The sequence below is a fragment of the Aulonocara sp. 'chitande type north' Nkhata Bay genome, linkage group LG6 (assembly GCF_057382095.1).
Source record: "Aulonocara sp. 'chitande type north' Nkhata Bay isolate Kocher_YH1m ecotype deep benthic linkage group LG6, A_spYH_male_GT1.1, whole genome shotgun sequence".
In the NCBI taxonomy this organism is placed as follows: domain Eukaryota; kingdom Metazoa; phylum Chordata; class Actinopteri; order Cichliformes; family Cichlidae; genus Aulonocara; species Aulonocara sp. 'chitande type north' Nkhata Bay.
Genome location: NC_141349.1, coordinates 34,631,463 through 34,651,185, shown reverse-complemented (window position 1 = coordinate 34,651,185; position 19,723 = coordinate 34,631,463). Strand labels below are relative to the sequence as shown.

Below are 19,723 nucleotides of genomic sequence, written 5' to 3'. Positions count from 1 at the left end.
GGCATATTGCCAATGTGTTTCCAGCAGATAAAAATTAGTCTTTGTCAGTGTGCACAATTTGAGAAGACTTGACTAACTTGGCTTCCAGCTGGTTGTATTCTGGTCATATTTCCATAGCATAGGGAGACTTCTCAGGATATCACAAAATGTTAAAAATTAGAATAATATATCATGAGTGAAGTATTGTGATAATATCATTTCGTGGGGTGACACACTTTTTCACTCCTTAATCCACCAGGAGAGTTTTGCAGAACTCTTACAAAGAAGCATCAGCTCTCATGGGATCAGGAGGAGACACTCATGAGGGCAGCAATTTGGAACACTCATTAAACTCCATCAGCAGGGATTCTAATCTCCCTTCAGTTCACCTGGAAAATGCCTGATCTCTTGTCAGTAAGAGGGATGAACTGCTGTGCTTCAACAGAATAAACAGGATTTTTTCCAGATCTGCAACCCTGTGTTTCACCTGGCTGGGTGAACACGTCCTTGGTTCATAACTGCTCGACTACTGTGAGCAGGCTGCAATTTGGAGGTTTCAGAAAAAGTGAGGGGAGGTGGAATCTGCTTGTGTCTTCAAGGTTGGCTACAGCACAGTGTTAAAAAAGTTCATGCAATCTTTACTTAGAGAGAATTTTTATTAATTGCAAATCTTTTTATTCACCATGGGAGTTTCCTTCATTTATTGTACTTGGTGTTTAAATTCCATCTGAGGCCTGTGCTAGTGAGGTGTTGCAAAACCTTGTTGAACCCATAACTAAAATGGGGCGCAAATGCACACTCTAACTTGAGGTACAGCCCCCCCCCCCCCCCCCCAAATAAATAAATACTTAAAATAAGATAAATCAATCAGACGTGTTCTTTTGATTTTTTTGAGCATTCCTTTAATTATTTTGTTGAAAAGAGAAACAAAGGCACTAAGTGTGGACAGCAACTGTTTTTTTGTTAACATCATGTGACAGGTCTTTAATAAAATAAGCATACATCTGGAAAGTCAAAAATGGTTATCCTGAAAAATAGAAACTTTAAACAATTTGCTTTCTAAACAACAATTTATGTTGTACATGTTCTTATTAATATATTTATAACTTCTCTGCCACACTCCATCCTCTGTCATATCATAGGTATACAAAACATTGACAGTATGAAAAACAGTATAAAATAGCAAATTAAAAAGCAAGTTTTGCAATTAACATACACGAAGACCAGTCCATTTCAAACTAATGAGTGATACAATCTGATGTCTTGTCCAGTATATCTATGCACCATAATTACTGTATTCAGAGTTACACTAACACATCACTTGCAGGGGTCAGTGCCACACTCTAAGAACTGACACTGACAGTATAACTTTTGAAGGAGGACAAAAATCTGGTCTCCTCAGAAGAAGATCAAAGCTCCTGTCATCATGCTTCAATAGAAAAGACTGGGCTGGTTTGAATAACCGACCGAGTCAGCAGTTTTGCGGATGTTTCTGTGTATTTTCTTTTGAAATGTTTTATTTTCTTTTTGAATATCTCAAGAATATATTGCCATGAGTTTGCTGATTACGGCAAAAATGTATGTTCTAATGAAAAACACATCTGATCAGTACGTTTTTTTGCACATCTTAAGTAAACAGCATTACCATACGAACGAACAAACCAACCAACCAACCAACCAAAAACTGACATATTGTGACCAGAAATAGATTTTTTTCACGTTACACTCATGTTGATCATTTAAATTTAGGGGTTTCCACAGTTTATATAAAAAGAGCAAATATTTTTATGAACACTTTAAGCAATATTAATGAAAGAAAAGATATGGATCACAGATACAAACTCTTTTATCTTCTGTTGGCTTTATGGAAGTTTCCATTACAGTAGATGTCTTCTGTTGCGTTTGCGGTCATGATTTCATAGACGCCTTCCTCTCCACCTCCATCTTTGCAGACTTTTTGCTGTACGTATGTCATCACAACTTCTTGATTTTTATAAATCTAAAGATGAATCAACACACAATAAACAGAACAATTAATGACACATGTTGCAGAAATCTGTGTTGTTATGGAAACATTTTGAAAAAAATGTTGTCTACACTGGCTCTGTAGCCAAAATAGCCTCATGCTTTCACCAGTGAGACAAGTTGCAGTGTACATATGTGCCTGTCCAGACTCCAGACATATGAAAACTGAAGAAAATACAACTACAAGTTATAAATGTCATTTGTTTAGAAGACTGGGAGAACAAAACAACAATATTAAAAATAGAGTTGTTGCAAAGAAACAGATTCTAAAACATGAATACTTACATTATCAGCACCACATGAATTCTATATCTTTGGTTGTTTAAGTCCAGCCAATACATGAGTTTAGTCACCCCACAAGCTGCACAGATCTGGGTTATGATGGACATATGTTGGAAAAGTGTTTTTTCTACTCTAACACTATAGGCAGAGTAGCTGCTTTCTGTTGCGTAATTAGCACCCAGCCATGAAAGCTCAGAGAAACCTTGATTTATACAATCACCTAAGCTGTGACAAATTGCAACAGTTTGTTCTGCTGCGGAGTTACAGCATATAACATATTTTTTTCTGTTAGTCATTTGTGTTAGATGGTGGCACAATATGCGCTTAATATAAAAGACGTAAAGCAAATAAAAAAAATTGAGAAAAAAGAAGAAACTCCATTCAAAGAAATGATTCAATTTCCAATTGCATTCTTAGTCATCTCACTGCCCTTGAGTTATTCCACCATTGTAGCCACACTACAGCCTGTGTGAGGCTGTTCATAGCTGTAGCAGGACCTTTATCTGCATTCCCACATCAAGTTGCTATCATTGTGTCAGCATCAAAAATAAAAATGTACACTTAATTACAAATTCCAATTGTACCAAATTCTTTTATATTTTTATATTTTATGCATACAACTCTGTTAATGCTTTACACTTTAGTTTTCTTACTCCACTTTCTGCAGCCCCCATCACTTCCTCTATGTTTTTTTCCTTGGGTGTATTTCTGCTCATGGTGTCATCGGCTTCTGAAAATACATAGTATACATAGTGGTTGTACTTCATTTGCATCTATATTTGCATCTATATTTGAGTGTAAGCATGTCCATGTGTACATGACTGTAAAAGATACCATTAACTCTTGAGCATCTGTTCTTATAAATCGTAACTAGGAGACACATCAGTAGCAGGACAGGAGGTACAGTGTAAACTACATAGAGTGCTGCATCTGAAAAACAGAAACCAAAAGAGAAGACAATAAAAAGAAACACTTTCCAAAACACTTACCATATTTTTCAGGCTGTAAGGCGCACTTAAAATCCTTTAATTTTCTCAAAAATCGCTTAATAATCTGGTGCGCTTTATGTATGAATTTTGGTTGTGCTTACTGACCTTGAACCAATTTTATGTGGTACACAGCGCTCAAAAATCTGTCAAAAAATGTTGTAGTACGACTTTCGTAAGCTACGAAGCCGCACCACTTGATGGATTATCTGAACTTTACGGACACCGTAGTTAGGAGCTTCGCGGAGTAATCCGGGACTAAACTCCACTTCAGGTCCAAAAGTCAAACGAACACTGCGGCATCACTGAGAGTCAAAATCTGTCTAAATTCTTCTGTAATAAAGAAGAAGTAAAGCAGTGTTGCTGCTTTACCGAGAAAGTACAAAAAATGAGTTGAGTAAAGTTTGACTTATCTGACTGTTATAATCTGGTGCGCCTTATGGTCCGAAAAATACGATAATAACTTAAGAGCAGAAATGTGGCCCTTCACTATGCTTTCATGTTCACTTTTCTTTTCGTTAATAGTTATGTGTATTTTAACATAACACAAACCCACAGATGTTTTAACATATCGGTGTGACATAGACTTACTTCATGTACTGTAACCATGAAACCATAACCATAAACAAAACCAATTGTTAACCTTAAATGTGAAAAGGTACTTGTTCTCACAACATTTCTCAGCTGGCGTGCACACTAACAGAAACACATATGCAGTTTATATTTTCTATAATAGCTTTACCTGGGATTTTTCTGGTGTGCTGCAAAAAGACTGTAAGAGAAAAACACTCTTAGTGTTGTTACCACATTCATTTCAAGACAGACTTTGTTTTTTCTATTTTTTTAACAGAATGGCTAGTAAAAGATGACATTTCATCAGATATGACTTACTGATTAAAATAATTTCAACAAAACAAATGTTATACATTCTTTTATATAAAAAGAATGCTTTACTGTCTTTAATATGTGGCTAGTCAAAACAAGTTATAGCATGTGGATTATATTCTCCTCCAATGATGACAGAAGTCTCCACACACCATCACACTGCCTCCATCAAAACTTTTTACCCTAAGGGTGCAGCAATTACTATAATGTTCTCTATATCTTCTCCATAGCTTAACCATATGATCCGAGTCCTGAAAGTGGAATCCGCACTGATTGATGAAGATGATGTTCCTCCACATGTTAAGGTTCAAGTGCACATTTTGCTGCCACCAGCGCAAACAACACTATGAGACAAGATACTGGCTGTGTGCAGTCTGTTCCATATTGTCTGGGTAAGGAGGCGTTGGCCTTTTCTACTCACCCATTCACACCAGCACTGTTTTCTATGATTAAATGCTTTCTATTTAATACCAGCACACATTCACACACCAATGCATGCATCGGAGAGCAATTTGGGGTTCAGTATCTTGTCCAAGGATATTTGGCATGCAGCCAAGCATCGAACCTGATTTAAGAGAGATTAGATTGTGTTTCTGTCATGTAGTGATTGCGCTTAACTGTATGAAGCTTATTAGACATTATGAAACTGTCATGGTCCTGGGTCTTTTGAGGCAGCGTTTTGTGTTTCTACTTCTTATTATTATGTATTCTGTTTGAGACTTTCTTTTTTTGGTTTTGGTTTCTGTACTTCCTTGGTTTAGTGTTCAGTCATCCCTGCTTGTGTGTTCCCTCTGCTCTGTCAGTTTCATGTCTCTGAGTTCTGTCAGTGTATGTTTCCTGTTTTACTTTGAAGGCCCTTATTTGGTGTCAGTGTATTTAGTTTGTCTTCCTGTCTCGTCATGTCAATTAGGTTCAGCTGTGTCTCCCTCCTTTGTGCAGTTTCCTTGTTTCCCCACGTGTATTTATAGTGTGTGTCCTCTTGTGCTTGTTTCTGGTCCATCTGTGTTGTTTCCCTGAGTCACTCTGTGTCCCTCCATGCTGTTCTCCCTCCTTGTCGTTCTTCGTGTTACCCCTGCTCTCCATACCCTCGTATTGAGGTTTGTTGTTTAGTTCTTAGCTTTCCCAGTTTAGATTATTTCTTAGTTCTCTTTCTCGCGCCCTTTCTTTTGGTTGTATGTCAGTCTCCTTAAATAAAACTCACTCACATCTCAGCCAGTGCCTGCACTTTGGGTCCTTCATTCATACTTCAACACAGCTTGCCCCACAAACCGTGACAGAAACAGCGAATTTTGCCAAAGTGCTTAACTTTGAGAAGCTTCCTAACAGTCTGCAGTCTATGAACTAACCTCAGCTAACAATGTTAGCTTGGTGGCGAGTACCCTTCATTAATAGTAATAAAAATCACACAGCATAGCACATCGACGGTACTGAAGTTTTGCCCATCCCATTCTTCTTATGTAGTGGTGTTGGAAATGCATTCCCGCCCATGCACTGCTGGCTCTGGGTCCATTGTGTAACTTACACCACCAACATTAACAGGATGCTTAATTTAGAGCCTCTTATTGGGTATTTTGTTTGGGTTTCCAGCAATCCGAATCAGAGAAACTGTATTAATCCCCAATGGAAATTGAGCTTAAATTTTTAAAAAGAAAAGAGGCGTGGGTCGTACTCAAACCCAGGCCGCCTGTTCTCAGCCATGCAATGTATGACTACATGCTTAGCCAACTGAGTTAAACCTACCCCCGACTGCATTTAGTCACCAAATTTGGAGAAGGCATAGAGAGGGGCTAGCCTAACATATGACACAGGAAATGACTGCCGTGTATTCTATTTATTTCAACAAAGTAACTGTATTCTGATTACCATCCATTTAAATGGTAACTGTAATAGAATACAGTTAGATCGTCTTGATGCATTCTCAATCATCCAGGAAAGTAAATCTCTAAAAGTTGATTCTGTTCATCTGGATGTAGCGTTTTCACTTAAATATGCAAATTGTTCAGATTTGAACGAAATTTACATGAAATAAGCCATTTATGGGGTTGTTACAACTAAGTTTTATTACAAATGCGAGGATTGATTGTATAGTGGAAGTTAGAATATGACTGCTTAGAAGGACAAAAATACTTTTGTAGCCTCAGACCACCTGTGGTAAGTGAGGCTCTCAGTAGTTCTATTTTTTGTGCCGCTATTTTTTGTGGTAAGTGTAAACATCATATTGACAGTTTTAGTTTTACTGCACTCTTCAGATAGCTGAACTGACCTAAAACATGAACTGACATAAAACAAACACGTGGCTTAAATTGTATTATCTTATACAAAAGTGTCCAGCATACCTGACAGCTCAATCTTGGTGTAGTTTCCAACTCTCCACTGTGAGTCTGACCCACACCAGTATATCCCAGCATCAGCTGCTTCCAGTTCTGTGACCCTCACTGTGAAAGAGCTGGAAGCAGCATCATCTTGCAGTGTGAACCTGCTTTGACTCGTCACCATGTCTGAGCAATTGTTGCGGTGTTCTCCCTTACAGAGGAACTTCCTGTTATCCCAGTGTTGTGGAGGATAAGGACACTGCAGAGTTAGTGGATTTCCTGCAGTACCATTTATTTTAGTTGAGTTGACACAGCACCACTCTGTCAGATTGAAAGAGAAACATTATTTTCGAATAATCAAATATTTAAGTTTCTTAGAGACTATTTGACAGCAAATAATGTCTTCTTGGTGCTGGTGTAAAGAGCTATTACTGTGATTTTTTTTACCTTCAACTTCCAGCTCAACAGCAGAGAAAACATCCAGCTCAGAGTTTCTTTGAACACCACAGAGGTATGACCCTGAATCATTACGAGTCAAACTGTTAATGGTCACTGTGAATGTTCCTAACATTTTGTCATCATCAAGTCTGAATCGCCCATTTTGTTTGGTGTCAGAGGTGATCAGTGCCTGCTGCAGACATGTGGAGGGCTGGTTTCCTCTGCAGATGTACTTCAGGCTGTTCTGATACTGAGACTCATACGGACAACTGACAGACTTAGAGTATCCCTCATAACTTTGAACTTTGGTCTCAGTGTCACAGCAGCTGTCTGTCAAGAAGGTAAACAATAAACAACACCAGAAGATACGTTACAGCCACAAAACTATTACAAATAAGACTTAAGTGTTTTTTCCAAGTTAAAGTGCAGTTTTACAGAAGGTCAATTTTGCAGCAAACAATACAGATAGTCCTGCACTCACATACCACTGTTTAAAGAAATGCAAACTTCTATTAACCTGAAACTGAAGTCCTTCCCTTTAACTTTATTTGATGTGATATTGTTTTTTATTAGCAATCTGTAATTGACTTTTGCAATGCCCCCCCCCTTTTTTTAAATTTTTTTTACCTTGTACTAATTTCAGCTCGACTTCAGTGTAGATGTCTGTTCGTCGTCTTATCGTCACCCCACACCAGTATTTTCCAGCATCCGTAGATTGAAGATCAAAGATAGTTGTGGTGAAGATTCGTGCACTGTTGTCATCATAAATTGAGTATTTGGTTTTGCTTGCTTGTGATGTTGTAATGAGAACATCACTGCTGCCACAGCCGTTCTTACATAGGTACTTCTCATGAGATACATAACTCTGATCATAGGAGCAAGAGACATTAACCTCTCTCCCCACATATCCAGTCACATGGATCATCCCCACTGCACTGGTCACACATCTCAGAGAAACTAAGAACAAATACAATGTGAAAAGATCATGTTTTACTTTGTCAGGTCAGCTTTCTTACTAACTAATTTAGTGCTGTTTAAAGAAATAAGACCAATACAGAGCTTCACTTACTGTTGCTTAATACTAAAACATACATTTATTTGTTAGTATACAGCTGACTTTAATCTTTGTCCGTTTGCTTATTCAAATTACTTACTGCAGAAGATGAACAGCAGATTTTGAATGCTCCACATCTTTGTTCATCGAAATAGAAACGTAACAGGAAATATTGTCAGTACTGAAAAGCTTGTGCAGACACTAGGGTCATTTCATGTCATAGCAATATGAGGGGAGGGGTGGAGCTAGACTATCAGGACATCAACATTCTTAGATGGAAGTTCATATAACGGTATTTTAATAATTTGTAAAATAGCTGACATATGACATCTAGTGGTGAAAGAAGTGTTATGCGGTGTATAAATGAAAAGTCTTGAATCAAAAGAGTTAAGTAATAGTATTTAACTATATTTAGTAGGGGTGGGGAAAGTTTTATACAGTATAATATTGTGATATTTTCTGTGGTGATATTATATTGATACAGGGACACCAAATACCATTATATATTTTTTTTAAAAATTAAAAATTCTCTTGGAATAATGAAAACAAGAGGGCTTATCTCATGCACTTCCTGAAATAATGTTTGGCGAGCAAACTTATATTGATTATATTGATTATGTCAGCTCAACCAAAAAGGCATCCAACACACTTGTATTTCCAAACTTACCTCCTAATTCAAAGCAGGCTATTGCTCTGTCACACTGAAGTAAAACTAGGCCCCAAATCTCCTTTCACCTGAAGGACAAAAAAACAAAACAAAAAAAAAACCAACAAAAATTGTGTCTGGCTTGTGACTGTACTAAATTTTTTCCTATTCTCCAACCGATTGCAAGTTGTGGTGATGAAATGGTTGGCCAGTGGATGGCCACTTTTTCTTACAAGGTGATTGGACAGATCTTCTGACAGAGACGCACAACTAACTTGGACTGGTTGCAATGACTTTTAGAGAGATTTTCACTCTCTAAAAAATGCAACAAATACTATGAATTCAGACAGATTGCCAGCGTGTTTCCAGCAGTGAAAATGAGTCTTTGTCAGTGTGCACAATTTGAGGAGACTTGACTAACTTGCTTGCCAGCTGGGTGTATTCTGGTCATCAGAATACAGGGAGAATACAGAACAGGGAGGCTGCTCAGCATATCAGAAAATGTTAAAAATTGGAATAATATATCATGAGTGGAGTATTGTGATAATATCATATCATAGGATGGCACACTTTTTCACTCTTTCATCCACTGGTGAGACCGCATTTCCTCTCCAGCTTATGAGTTATCTGTTTTAAGGTGCACATTTGAGAGTTATACCAGGGAGTCAAGTACTTCTGATTTGAGGCTCTTTTTCACAGCAACTACAGTATCTAGAGTGAAGAAGTAAAAATCTTCCACACTACTCACCTTGCAGAAGACAAAGGGGAGAACCACTTTTCTGCTCTCCATAAAACATTTATCACCTGGTCATCCGTTCTCCCCCTCTCTCCCCCTCTCTTTCTGGGTGTTAGATCTTCTGAGATGACATCTGCCCTCACACCCATCCAACATTCAATTATTGACATTTAATCACCTGATGTCCAGAAATATTGTGCAAAAATTTGAATGAAAAAAGTTGCGTGTTTATTGGTATCTACCATCATGCAAAATTTGAATATGATATGTTAAAAAACAAGACATACGGACAAACAAGCAAACATAAAAACGAAAAAGGATTACATATTCATACCCTTTGGTGGACAAAAAAATAAGAGTCAATTATATTCAAATGTTGCAGCACTGAGGAAAATCTGCAATCTTTTTTGTCACAATTAGATACGTTTTATTGATTGACTTTCTATTAAAGTAACATGCTGACAGTTAAGAATTAGTGTAAACACTGTGCTAGGTAATTTTATATATTTTAGGGTCTATGTTTTCAACTAAAGTCATTTTTCAAATTTAATAGAGATATCTATAATATTTGTCTATACTTATTTATTAAAAAGGGGAACATCCTTTGTCTTTTATCTACATCTTTTTTTTGTCATCCGGAAGTCAATAAATGTTCATCCCAGAAAATTACTCTTACTAATATACCTACAATTTCTTTGGTATACTCCATCCTCCGTCATTTACGTCATCATTTCATAAAGTTAGTAAATTTAATAACAAGCTTTATAATTAACATATAAGAAACCAACACAATACCAATTATTGGGTGATGCAATCTGAAGTCTACATTTATTTCAAATATTGCACTATAAACACTGTATTCAGTGTTGCACTAACACCAGCAGGAGGCTCACTGTGACACAATATCCAGTAAAAAGGAAGGAAGTTGTTTTAGAGGAAAGGGCTGGATGGGTTTGAATAACTGCATATAACTGCTCAACAAAGAAAACACAGACCAATGAACAGTGCATGCTGCAGGGACCTTGATTACTGATGGACACATTTTGGATTTCCCTCCCCTACATATCACTGCAGGCAAAGTAGGATTATTGACTTACAGTTGCAAACCTCTGCCAGTGAGTCAAGTTGGAGTTTCATTCCTCAGTGTTAAAAAGAAAAATGTGCAGATATTTAATAAAAATAGGAGATATAATGAGCATCCAGCTGTGCCACATGCTGAACAAAATTTGCATATTAAACACAACTAACAGCAAATCAAGTTTTCTTGTATCCCATATATTCATAATTAAATGTTTTGTAGGCCCACTACCCTATTAAGACTTAGGACTTCAGTTTTCTTCCACTTCTTGCTGCACCCATCACCTACTCTGAGGTGTTTGACTTGGGGTTAATTTGCTCACAGTGACCTCAGTTGCTGAAAACATACAAAAATACATGTGGTTATTTTAACTTACACATTATTGTGTAAAGGTCTGTGAGTATATATGATACCTTTAACCCTGGAACATTATAAGTTGTTTATAGAACTTATAAAGAATAAATAACTAACACTCATCAGTAGCAGCACAGAGGGTATTGTGTAAACCACACACAGTGTTGAATCTGAAAAATAGAAACCAAAACAGAAAAAAGTGGACACTTCCCCAAAAAAAATGAACATAACAAACTTTCAAGGACATAATGAGCAAAACATGTTTTGACATATTGGCTTAAATTTACTTTTACTTAAAGTAACCATAAAGCCATTACTATAACCAAAGCCAAATATTTATTCTAACTCCTATTGTGGAAATATACTTGTTCTCACAACACTTTTGTTACTTTTTGTTTCTCTTACCAACTTTTTTTTAAAACAAAAATGTTTATCGCAGTGGGTTTTCTTTAATAGAATACTCTGTCTCTTGTTGTGGGCTGCGTGGGCCAGAATTCAGGGGATTTTTGCAGGAAAGTAGGGCCAAGACAGCAGGGTCTTTCTCACAATAACCCAACCAGATGATATTACAGATATTCTTAGTCAACTCTCTGCAGTATTATTGTGAACTGGGCAAGCACAGCACACAGTTCCAGCCTGGTCACATTGCTGTTTTCTTAGAGCAACTGGATCTAGCAGCCAAGATGGTCTAAATGTGAAGGACATTTTGTTTTTTGCCATTGCTCTAGTGGAAACGGTAACACCTCATAACACGACCCCTGAATAAGGCTCAAGTACCCTGTACTTACGTGCATTTTGCGGGCAACAAGTCAGGTTTTTGCAGGAAACAGTGAAACATTTATGATGTAAAACCAGCCATTAAGACGCAAGTACCCTATACTTGCATGCAGTTTGCAGACAACAAGATTAAAGACTAAAGTGTATTAGAAAACAAAGGCTAGCATAAATACATCTGACCACCACCATGCCAGAGTATATTTAGATGTTGTTTGTGCAGACCAGAGCGAAGACCAGCACAGAGATGGGGAATTGAAACCAGGGTGAAGGTTGGCTTGACCACAGATGTGAAGAAGTGAAATCAGGGTGAAGGTTGGAGTGAGTGCAGAGATGGGGACACATAAATGGGGTAAAAGTCATTATAAAGAAATAGGAGAGGCAGGTTCCTAATCCAGATGTGACCTCGTCTGACCAGTGGAAAGAGGAGTGAGAAGAGGTTGCCTGTCCACGAACGAGGGAACGCCAAGTCTAAACCAAGGCCTCTCTCCAGCAGTTTTGATGAATTACATTGAAGCACAATTCAATATATAATCCGGTGTAATGATAAATTAGGCTCATTCTCTTTCAGGAAGCTGGGTACAGCTAACTGCTTACAAACTATGTTTTTTTGACTGAGGGAAAACTGCTTGAGGCAAATAAATACTTAAAGATTGAATTAAGGCAACATCCCACTTTTGTCTCAGAAGAAAAGAATCCTCAACAAGAAACCCAAATTGTACTTTAAATAATTTTAAGTATCGTAGCTAAGTAAGTACTGCTTAAGTAATTTTCTGCATAATAGACATTTGACTATTCAACTGACTTTTTATATTACCTATAAAATTAATACAGTGATAATAACTTTTCTCCATTTCTTATTGAAAATTATACAATGATATGTACAATCAATCTTTGGAGAGCATAGGCATCATCTGAGCATATAAAATGGAGACAAGCTGAGTTATTTTCACTAAACTTGAATTAAAAAAGAACATGAAACACTACATTACCATACAAAACAATGCTTACACTCAGAACCACCATAGAATTCAGTTTTTTTTCTTTTCAATTTGAAAAATGTCTTTTAGTTTGCAAATGTCCAAAAACTTCCTCAGACTGTCAGCGTACATTCATCGTGTTGGTTTATATTAGCTTTTAGCTGAGATTCTGAGGTTTCTGTGAATAACACACATGTCGATATTTGCATAAAAGACTTGATGGAGGGTCAAACTGCAGTTCATTATTGGTAGATTTCAGAACGTCTACCAATAACAAAAATTATTTTCAAGCTGATAAAGTTTGTATTGAAAACAAAACAAGTAAATTACTGCAATGCATTGTACAAAAAATGTATATATAAAATAAAATAAAAATGGTTGTCACATATACACACGTAAAAATAAACACATAACATTTATTTAAATAAAGTAAGCAATATGCTTACAATATATTTTATGACGTTCAGCTGCTACTTGTGATACTAAATGTTTAGAATTCTGCTTCACGGTGCATTACTTAAGGTAAAACAACATAAATGTGTTGAGAAAGGTGTTGTTTTAATAACATTTTCTTATAAATACAAAATCTGTTAACACATGTAATGTTGATTTTTGTATTAGGTATAATGTATTCAGGTGACTATAGAAAGACTAATAAAACAATTATTATTGCTGCACACATTTCCCAGGGTGTTTTCAGATTTTCAATAAAAACACTTAATGTTTGGTAGCTCCAGTTTCCACATCCTTTATCCAATATATCCACCATCCCTCTTCTGCACTTCTGCACCTTTTCAGCTCTTCTGTTCAAGCAATGTCAGCCTTGCCTGTCTACCTCTATCCATTAGACTCCTCAGCCTGAATTGTCCCTTTGACCTACTCATTTCCAATCCTTTCCATTGTGGTCACTTCGTCTTTTTGTCAGTGCCACGTCTCCAAGTCTTACATCACAGCATGCCTCACTGTGTTGTGAACCTTAATATTCATTATAGCTGCTGTTCTTCTGTCACAAATCACACTTGACACGTGTGCAGCCACTCCATCCTGCCTATACTGTAACTTCACCTCTCTTTTGGACTTTCTTGCTTTGTATGGTTCACTCCATGTTCTTAAACTGATCTACTATCACTAGCCCTACACTTTGCATTTTTACTGTCATATATATCTCCAGCTCCTTCATGCACATGTATTTTTCTCCTCAGAGTATAACTACACCTCTCTAGGCTTTCTTCCATCCACCTGGCCCCTACTCTCACTACAGATCACAATGTCCAGCCATAGCTGTCTTTTTAGCCACTGCCTACATTGCATGCCTAACTCCAATGCAGGTAATTGTCGACAGTATTGGCTGAATTTGGATGCAGGCAATCCTTTCTTAATGTCCTTTGCTATAAAATACCTGGATTTTAGGCAAGGCTAAATCACTCCAGAATATGGACTGTAACATCTGTACCAGAATTTTGAATGTCTGACTTTTAAAGCCCTACCTAATAAATTATTCAAACACAATAATGGTACCGCTAGGCCTGTTAGATGGTTTGACTTTGAGGCATTTAATCAGTGGACTGAAATAATAACCAAATGTACCTGATACCTGATTTTAACGCCTGAGAATTGCATGAGAATATTGATTTTAGAGACATAAGTGTTACTAATCCAGAACTGGCACTGGGCAGAGTAAGAGATTTCTTAGCCAATGTAATAGACAGGGCTGTGTCTGGGTCTCAACCGGGCAGTGTTTTGAACGTCGTTTTGAGAAGCCCATCCCTGGCTTCTGATGTACAGCCTGTTTTAAATGCTAAAGATGAGTACAATACAGATCTGTTTCTTGATGAAATAGCTCAAATGATGCAGAATGATGAATCTATCGGTGATGATGAATTAGAGTTTATTGTCAGTCACGTAGAACAGTAGCGGCTCTGCTCGTTCAAGACTATCCCACAAGCCATACGACGAGACACTGTTAAAGAAAGGTAAACATTTGTATACAACAAACAATACCCACAACAAGTTTGAATGTGGTCGTGATAGGGCACTGAAACTCTATAACGCCCACCTCATATGGCTCATTCAAAACAATAGGTTTTGCTAGCTTTGTTCTAAAATTAGATATCTTGTTGACTGGATAAACATGTCCCAAAGCATTCAAGAAGAGGGTCACATAAAAGCCGGCGATGTTGTTCTTTTTATTCACCCTTTCTTCCTCTGTCTCTGCCCAGCGGGGAATAAGCAGAGACGGGTCATCTGGGCTAATCACACACCGATGATGTCTTTTTATGGAATCCACGAATTAAAGCAGGGGGGCCATCCTAACCATTTCACTAGCACCAGCTTTTTCTGCCCCACTTTTTTTTCACACTCTGTTTTTATCAATAATCACACATTGTATCTCAGGCTCATAAAATGTTCCTTTCAATACCTCTCCTGCAAGGTCCGCTAGTCTGTACACTGGTGGCTGTCTCCCTATGCGTTCCTTCACGGTAAAGATCTCATCGGTGTAGGTCTGCTCATACCCTTTTCGAAACACGACTCTCAGTTTTGATATTCGTACAGTGTCACGAAAATTAAATTTAAAGCATGTTTTCTTCTGAGGCTTCATCTTCTAGAGCGTGTTAAAGACCAATTTCTCATTATCGTTATTCACCTCTGCTGGTGCCATTTGGATAGACCTATGATAAGACTTGTTATATGCTTGTGTGAGATCAAGGATGACATCTACGTATCTCCGGGACTTGGCAGATGTTAAGTACTTCCACATTCTACCCTCGAAGCTTCGGGTAAATCTCTCCATAACGCTAGATTTAACCCTGCTAGCTGTTGAGAAATGCTTGATATTATATTGCTTCATCAGCTGTTTAAAGGTTGTATTATAAAAGCCTTTACTGGTTTGTAGTTTCATAGGGATCCTTCCCGCAGTAAGCATATCCTACAGCTGCCCTGTCTTGTTTGTGAGACATCTAACCCATGCATACTTTGAGAATACATCTATACATGTTGTCAGGTATCTCACATTATCATTATCTGCTGAATATTCAGGCATATCAACCAGGTCGGCTTGAAACTGTCTGTCGATCTCATTCACCAATAATCTATTTCTGGGAAAGTGTATCCTCACAGTTTTATGAAGAGTGTAAGTGTCATCTCCTTCTAAATAACGTGTCACCTGCAATAGTGGTGGCGTTACACCTGTTGCCTCTCCCGCTGCTATGCGTAGCTTATTTACACCACCCAGCCCTGCAGAATGGGCTGGATCATGATATATTTTATACAAGGTGTTTTTCATGATCTGTTTGAGGCACAAATGACGCAGATGTTGATGTTAAGACATCTTTTTATTTAATTCACATTCACAATGAATACTGAACAGCATACATTAAATCTTACGCTTCCCTATGAGTAATTCATGATCATGCGGACCAGTCTCAGTTTAACAGTATCATCATAATCCAGTATGTGGTCGAGCACATCATCGATGGCTAGTTCTATGTTTAATGATGGTTTAAGGTCATGAAGAACTGACATCACAATGCATGTGGGATCATTCTTAGCCTTCCAGATGTTGTGTGACCAGAGGAAGAGTCGGATGGCAGGGATGAGCCGTGGCGTTCATAGTCTCTTCATTATCTTGTCATAGTGGTCTGCGTAGAAAAACTCAACTGCGTGTCCTCTGTAAAAAATGAAAACCACAAGGTCTTAATTAACACACACACGCACACACACACACACACGCTAACCTACCATTTATTTATTTAGTGGTCAGACGGTCTTATGATTTTAGGTCTGAAAAAAGTGCATATATGTTACTACTCACCCCTATATCACAGGTCACACATCTCACAGTAACTATAAAGACAATGTGAAAATATTATGTTTTATTTGAAGCAATGTTAGAGCTGTAAAAAGAAATTAGATGACTGGTACAGTCTGTGCTTAGTGTAAAATATGGTATTGCTAATTTTTTTTCTGATCTAACTGCACACAACTAAACAACAAGCCACAGCCTTTGTTTCTACAGTGGGGACCAAAAGAAGGAACTCAATTAATTTCATTTGCATCAAAAAATGTTCATCTTACCCACTGACAGCTCAATCTTGGTGTAATTTCCAACTCTCCACTGTGGGTCTGACCCACACCAGTATGTCCCAGTATCATGTACATCTAAGTATGTGATCCTCACTGTGAAGGAGCTGGAGGCAGCATCATCTTGCAGTGTGACCCTTTGATCCATCGAGATGTCTGTGCATTTGTTGCGTTGGTCTCCCTTACAGAGGAACTTGCTGTTATTTCGGTGTTGTGGAGGATAAGGACACTGCAACAGTAGTAGATTTCCTGCAATACCATTTATGTGTTTTGCTTTGACACAGCACCACTCTGTCAGATCAAAAAATAAATGGTATTATTTAATCATGAAGTATTCAAATTTCACAAAACTATTTGACAGCAAATAATGTCTTCTTGGCGCTGGTGTAAAGAGCTATTACTATGAACTCTCACCTTCAACTTCCAGCTCAACAGCAGAGAAAACATCCACGTCAGAGTTTCCTTGAACACCACAGAGGTATGACCCTGAATCATTATGAGTCAAACTGTTAATGGTCACTGTGAATGTTCCTAACATTTTGTCATCATCAAGTCTGAATCGTCCATTTTGTTTGGTGTCAGAGGTGATCAGTGCCTGCTGCAGACATGTGGAGGGCCGGTTTCCTCTGCAGATGTACTTCAGGCTGTTCTGGTACTGAGACTCATACGGACAACTGATGGACTCAGAGTATCCCTCATAACTTTGAACTTTGGTCACAGTGTCACAGCAGCTGTCTGTCAAGAAGGTAAACAACACCAGAAGAAGTGTTACACCCATAAATGGCTATATATAAGGAATAAAATTTTCATATTTCAAGTCATTGTTTTAATGTTTTTTGGTTTTGTTGAGGTTTACTTCTTCTTGACCTCATCGATCTGTTTGATATCCCAGCTGGAGAAGAAGGGTCAGATGAGGCTGGAGTATTTTTCATCAAAGCTTTATTAACAATGCACACTGGGAGATCCCCCTACATGCAGCCACAGCAAGCACCAAGTGGATCTGAGGAGCACCCCTCATACACACCGTTATAGAGTAAGTGGAGGGGCTGCCCTGTGCCACCCCTCTTCAGTAGTTTTCCACTAATTCTATTGTTCAGTCAGCTTTTACTCCTCATTTTCGACAGGCAGACCCCCACTGTCAATAAATTCCTTATTCTACACAGTTACACACCAGAACATATAGCTAAACCAACTAGTTGACAACAAAAGTCCACTATAGTCCTCTGAACAGGGGTTGACAAAGTCATCCCAACAAAACACAGTTATGAATCATTTCCCGTTCTTCTAATCTACAGTCAGACCGTATTATGTAAATAAACCTAAGCACATTCTATTCTAATCATTTTTTTTATTCTACTCACAAATGCTTCACATAGATTTATAAAGTTGTGACTTTTTTCTATCTTGCAGTGCTTGTATGATGGTTTAAATATATTTACTATTTGCATTTATTATTTTATCTCCTCATCAGTTTTTTAAGTGTTGTTGCTACTGGTCTGTAGATGTTTATCTTTCAGGCTAAATCAGTGGGATGAATGAATGTGATCTTAATTAAAGATTCAACTAAACCCAACCAGTGACTGTTGAGTTAAACTACAGTTAAACAGTATGTTGATGCTACAGCAGAATTAGCTGGTAATGGCAGTATGTTTAACTTTCTTTATATAATTTTTAATCACTTTAAATGTACAATTCATCCTGTCCATGTCTTTATTTACCTGGTACTAATTTCAGCTCAACTTCAGTGTAGATATCCTTCCAATTTTTGGTAACTCCACACCAGTATTTCCCAGCATCCGTGGATTGAAGATCAGCGATGGTTGTTGTGAAGATTCGTGCTGTTTTGTCATCATGGATTGTGTATTTGTTTTTCATGGAGTGTGATGTGGTAATAAGAAGATCACTTTCACCACAGTCGTTGTTACACAGGTACTTTTCATAAGATTCATAACCCTCATCATAAGAGCAGGAAACGTTAACCTCTCTCCCCACATATCCAGTCACATGGATCACCCCTGCTTCACAGGTCACACATCTCAGAGTCACTGTAAAGACATTTTGAAAATATTATGTTTTATTTGAAGCAACGTTAGAGCTGTAAAAAAAAAAATCAGATGACCAGGACAGCCATCTAACTTTTCATAACTGGTCCTGCATACTGCTCCTTAACAGTAAAACAGATAAATCTACTGTTTAATCTACATCTGCCTTTGACCTTTATATGTTTATTTATTTATTCTTTTAAAATACTTACTGCAGAGGATGAAAAGCAGGTTTTGGAGGCTCCACATCTTTGCTTTGGCTGATTGAAATTTAAGATTTGAAAATGTTAAGCAGACACTGTGGTCTTTTACAGCAATGAGAAGGGACGTGCAGAGCTGAACTATAAGTACAGAGGGGATGGCGCTTTCTTCGATGTCTCTTCCTCTAAATGTATTTCAGTAATTTATAAAATAGCTGACATAGGCCATCTAGTGGTGAAAGAAGTATTTAGAAGTTAGAAGTGTTAAGAATAGCGCTGCCAAAAAAAAAAAAAAGTTATAACATCTAGGAAATTGTACTTACAGATTTGAAAGTCCAAGCTTTCACTGCAGAAAAGTAAACCTCAGAGGTTTTGTCTTTTATCCTGTTGACTTTAAGCATGCTTTAATATAAAAGCATCATTAATCTCCTGATTTTGTTTCAGTTCCAAAGCATGAATTCAAAATGGGGAGAATTTATAGAGGCCAATGCCAACATGTAGGGAAAAAATCATCTGCACCTCGGGACCTGCACAGATTCTTCTATGCATGGATAGGATAGACTGTCTGTGAGATCGAGGAGCTTCTTCCAAATTCTCCTCTCAGACAACTCAACTGGAGTCTAAAGTTCAGTTCACTGACTCCTTTGGCATTGGCTGCCTTCACTCTGCTGCTCTTGCAAACTGCCAACACATAGTGATAGACCTTAACAGATCCCAGTCCTCATAATAATAATAATAATAATAATAATAATAATAATAATAATGGATTGGATTTATATAGCGCTTTTCAAGGCACCCAAAGGGCTTTACAATGCCACTATTCATTCACTCTCACATTCACACACTGGTGGAGGCAAGCTACAGTTGTAGCC

General features: G+C 37.7%; 2 protein-coding genes across 3 annotated transcripts; both read right to left on the bottom strand.

The window, feature by feature from the left end:
• Window positions 1–1,745: 1,745 nt before the first annotated feature.
• LOC147328282 (polymeric immunoglobulin receptor-like) lies at window positions 1,746–8,098 on the bottom strand. 2 transcript variants are annotated; one of them, XM_086297676.1, is made up of 8 exons: window positions 8,062–8,098; window positions 7,535–7,864; window positions 6,917–7,237; window positions 6,494–6,790; window positions 4,015–4,044; window positions 3,121–3,216; window positions 2,940–3,016; window positions 1,746–1,978 (listed from the first exon to the last, which is right to left on the bottom strand). In XM_086297676.1, exons 1-8 carry the CDS (start codon window positions 8,096–8,098, stop codon window positions 1,826–1,828), a joined length of 1,341 nt encoding a protein of 446 aa, XP_086153802.1. In that variant the 3' UTR covers window positions 1,746–1,825. The 2 variants fall into 2 exon arrangements, with proteins under 2 accessions (XP_086153802.1, XP_086153803.1); XM_086297677.1 differs by lacking the exon at window positions 4,015–4,044 and adding an exon at window positions 3,381–3,409 and having other exon boundaries at window positions 3,121–3,258; window positions 6,499–6,790.
• A 7,758-nt stretch (window positions 8,099–15,856) lies between these two features.
• Window positions 15,857–19,018, bottom strand: LOC147328281 (polymeric immunoglobulin receptor-like). The gene is made up of 6 exons (XM_086296520.1): window positions 18,864–19,018; window positions 18,328–18,654; window positions 17,024–17,344; window positions 16,604–16,900; window positions 16,341–16,372; window positions 15,857–16,196 (listed from the first exon to the last, which is right to left on the bottom strand). The coding sequence occupies exons 1-6, from the start codon at window positions 18,898–18,900 to the stop codon at window positions 16,182–16,184; spliced, it is 1,029 nt and encodes a 342-aa protein (XP_086152646.1). The 5' UTR covers window positions 18,901–19,018; the 3' UTR covers window positions 15,857–16,181.
• Window positions 19,019–19,723: the final 705 nt, after the last annotated feature.

Excerpts from the sequence above, each read along its gene's own strand:
- LOC147328282 (XM_086297677.1), bottom strand. The coding sequence starts at position 8,098 with ATGTGGAGCATTCAAAATCTGCTGTTCATCTTCTGCA. Across the intron at positions 3,259-3,380 it reads CCACATAAAATTGGTTCAAG|TGTTTCTTTTTATTGTCTTC; the intron begins GTCAGTAAGCAC and ends TGTTTTGGAAAG. Across the intron at positions 1,979-2,939 it reads TGGGGGCTGCAGAAAGTGGA|ATTTATAAAAATCAAGAAGT; the intron begins GTAAGAAAACTA and ends ATTCATCTTTAG.
- LOC147328281 (XM_086296520.1), bottom strand. The coding sequence starts at position 18,900 with ATGTGGAGCCTCCAAAACCTGCTTTTCATCCTCTGCA. Across the intron at positions 16,901-17,023 it reads TGTTGAGCTGGAAGTTGAAG|AGTGGTGCTGTGTCAAAGCA; the intron begins GTGAGAGTTCAT and ends TTGATCTGACAG. Across the intron at positions 16,373-16,603 it reads CAAGATTGAGCTGTCAGTGG|TTACTGTGAGATGTGTGACC; the intron begins GTAAGATGAACA and ends TTGTCTTTATAG.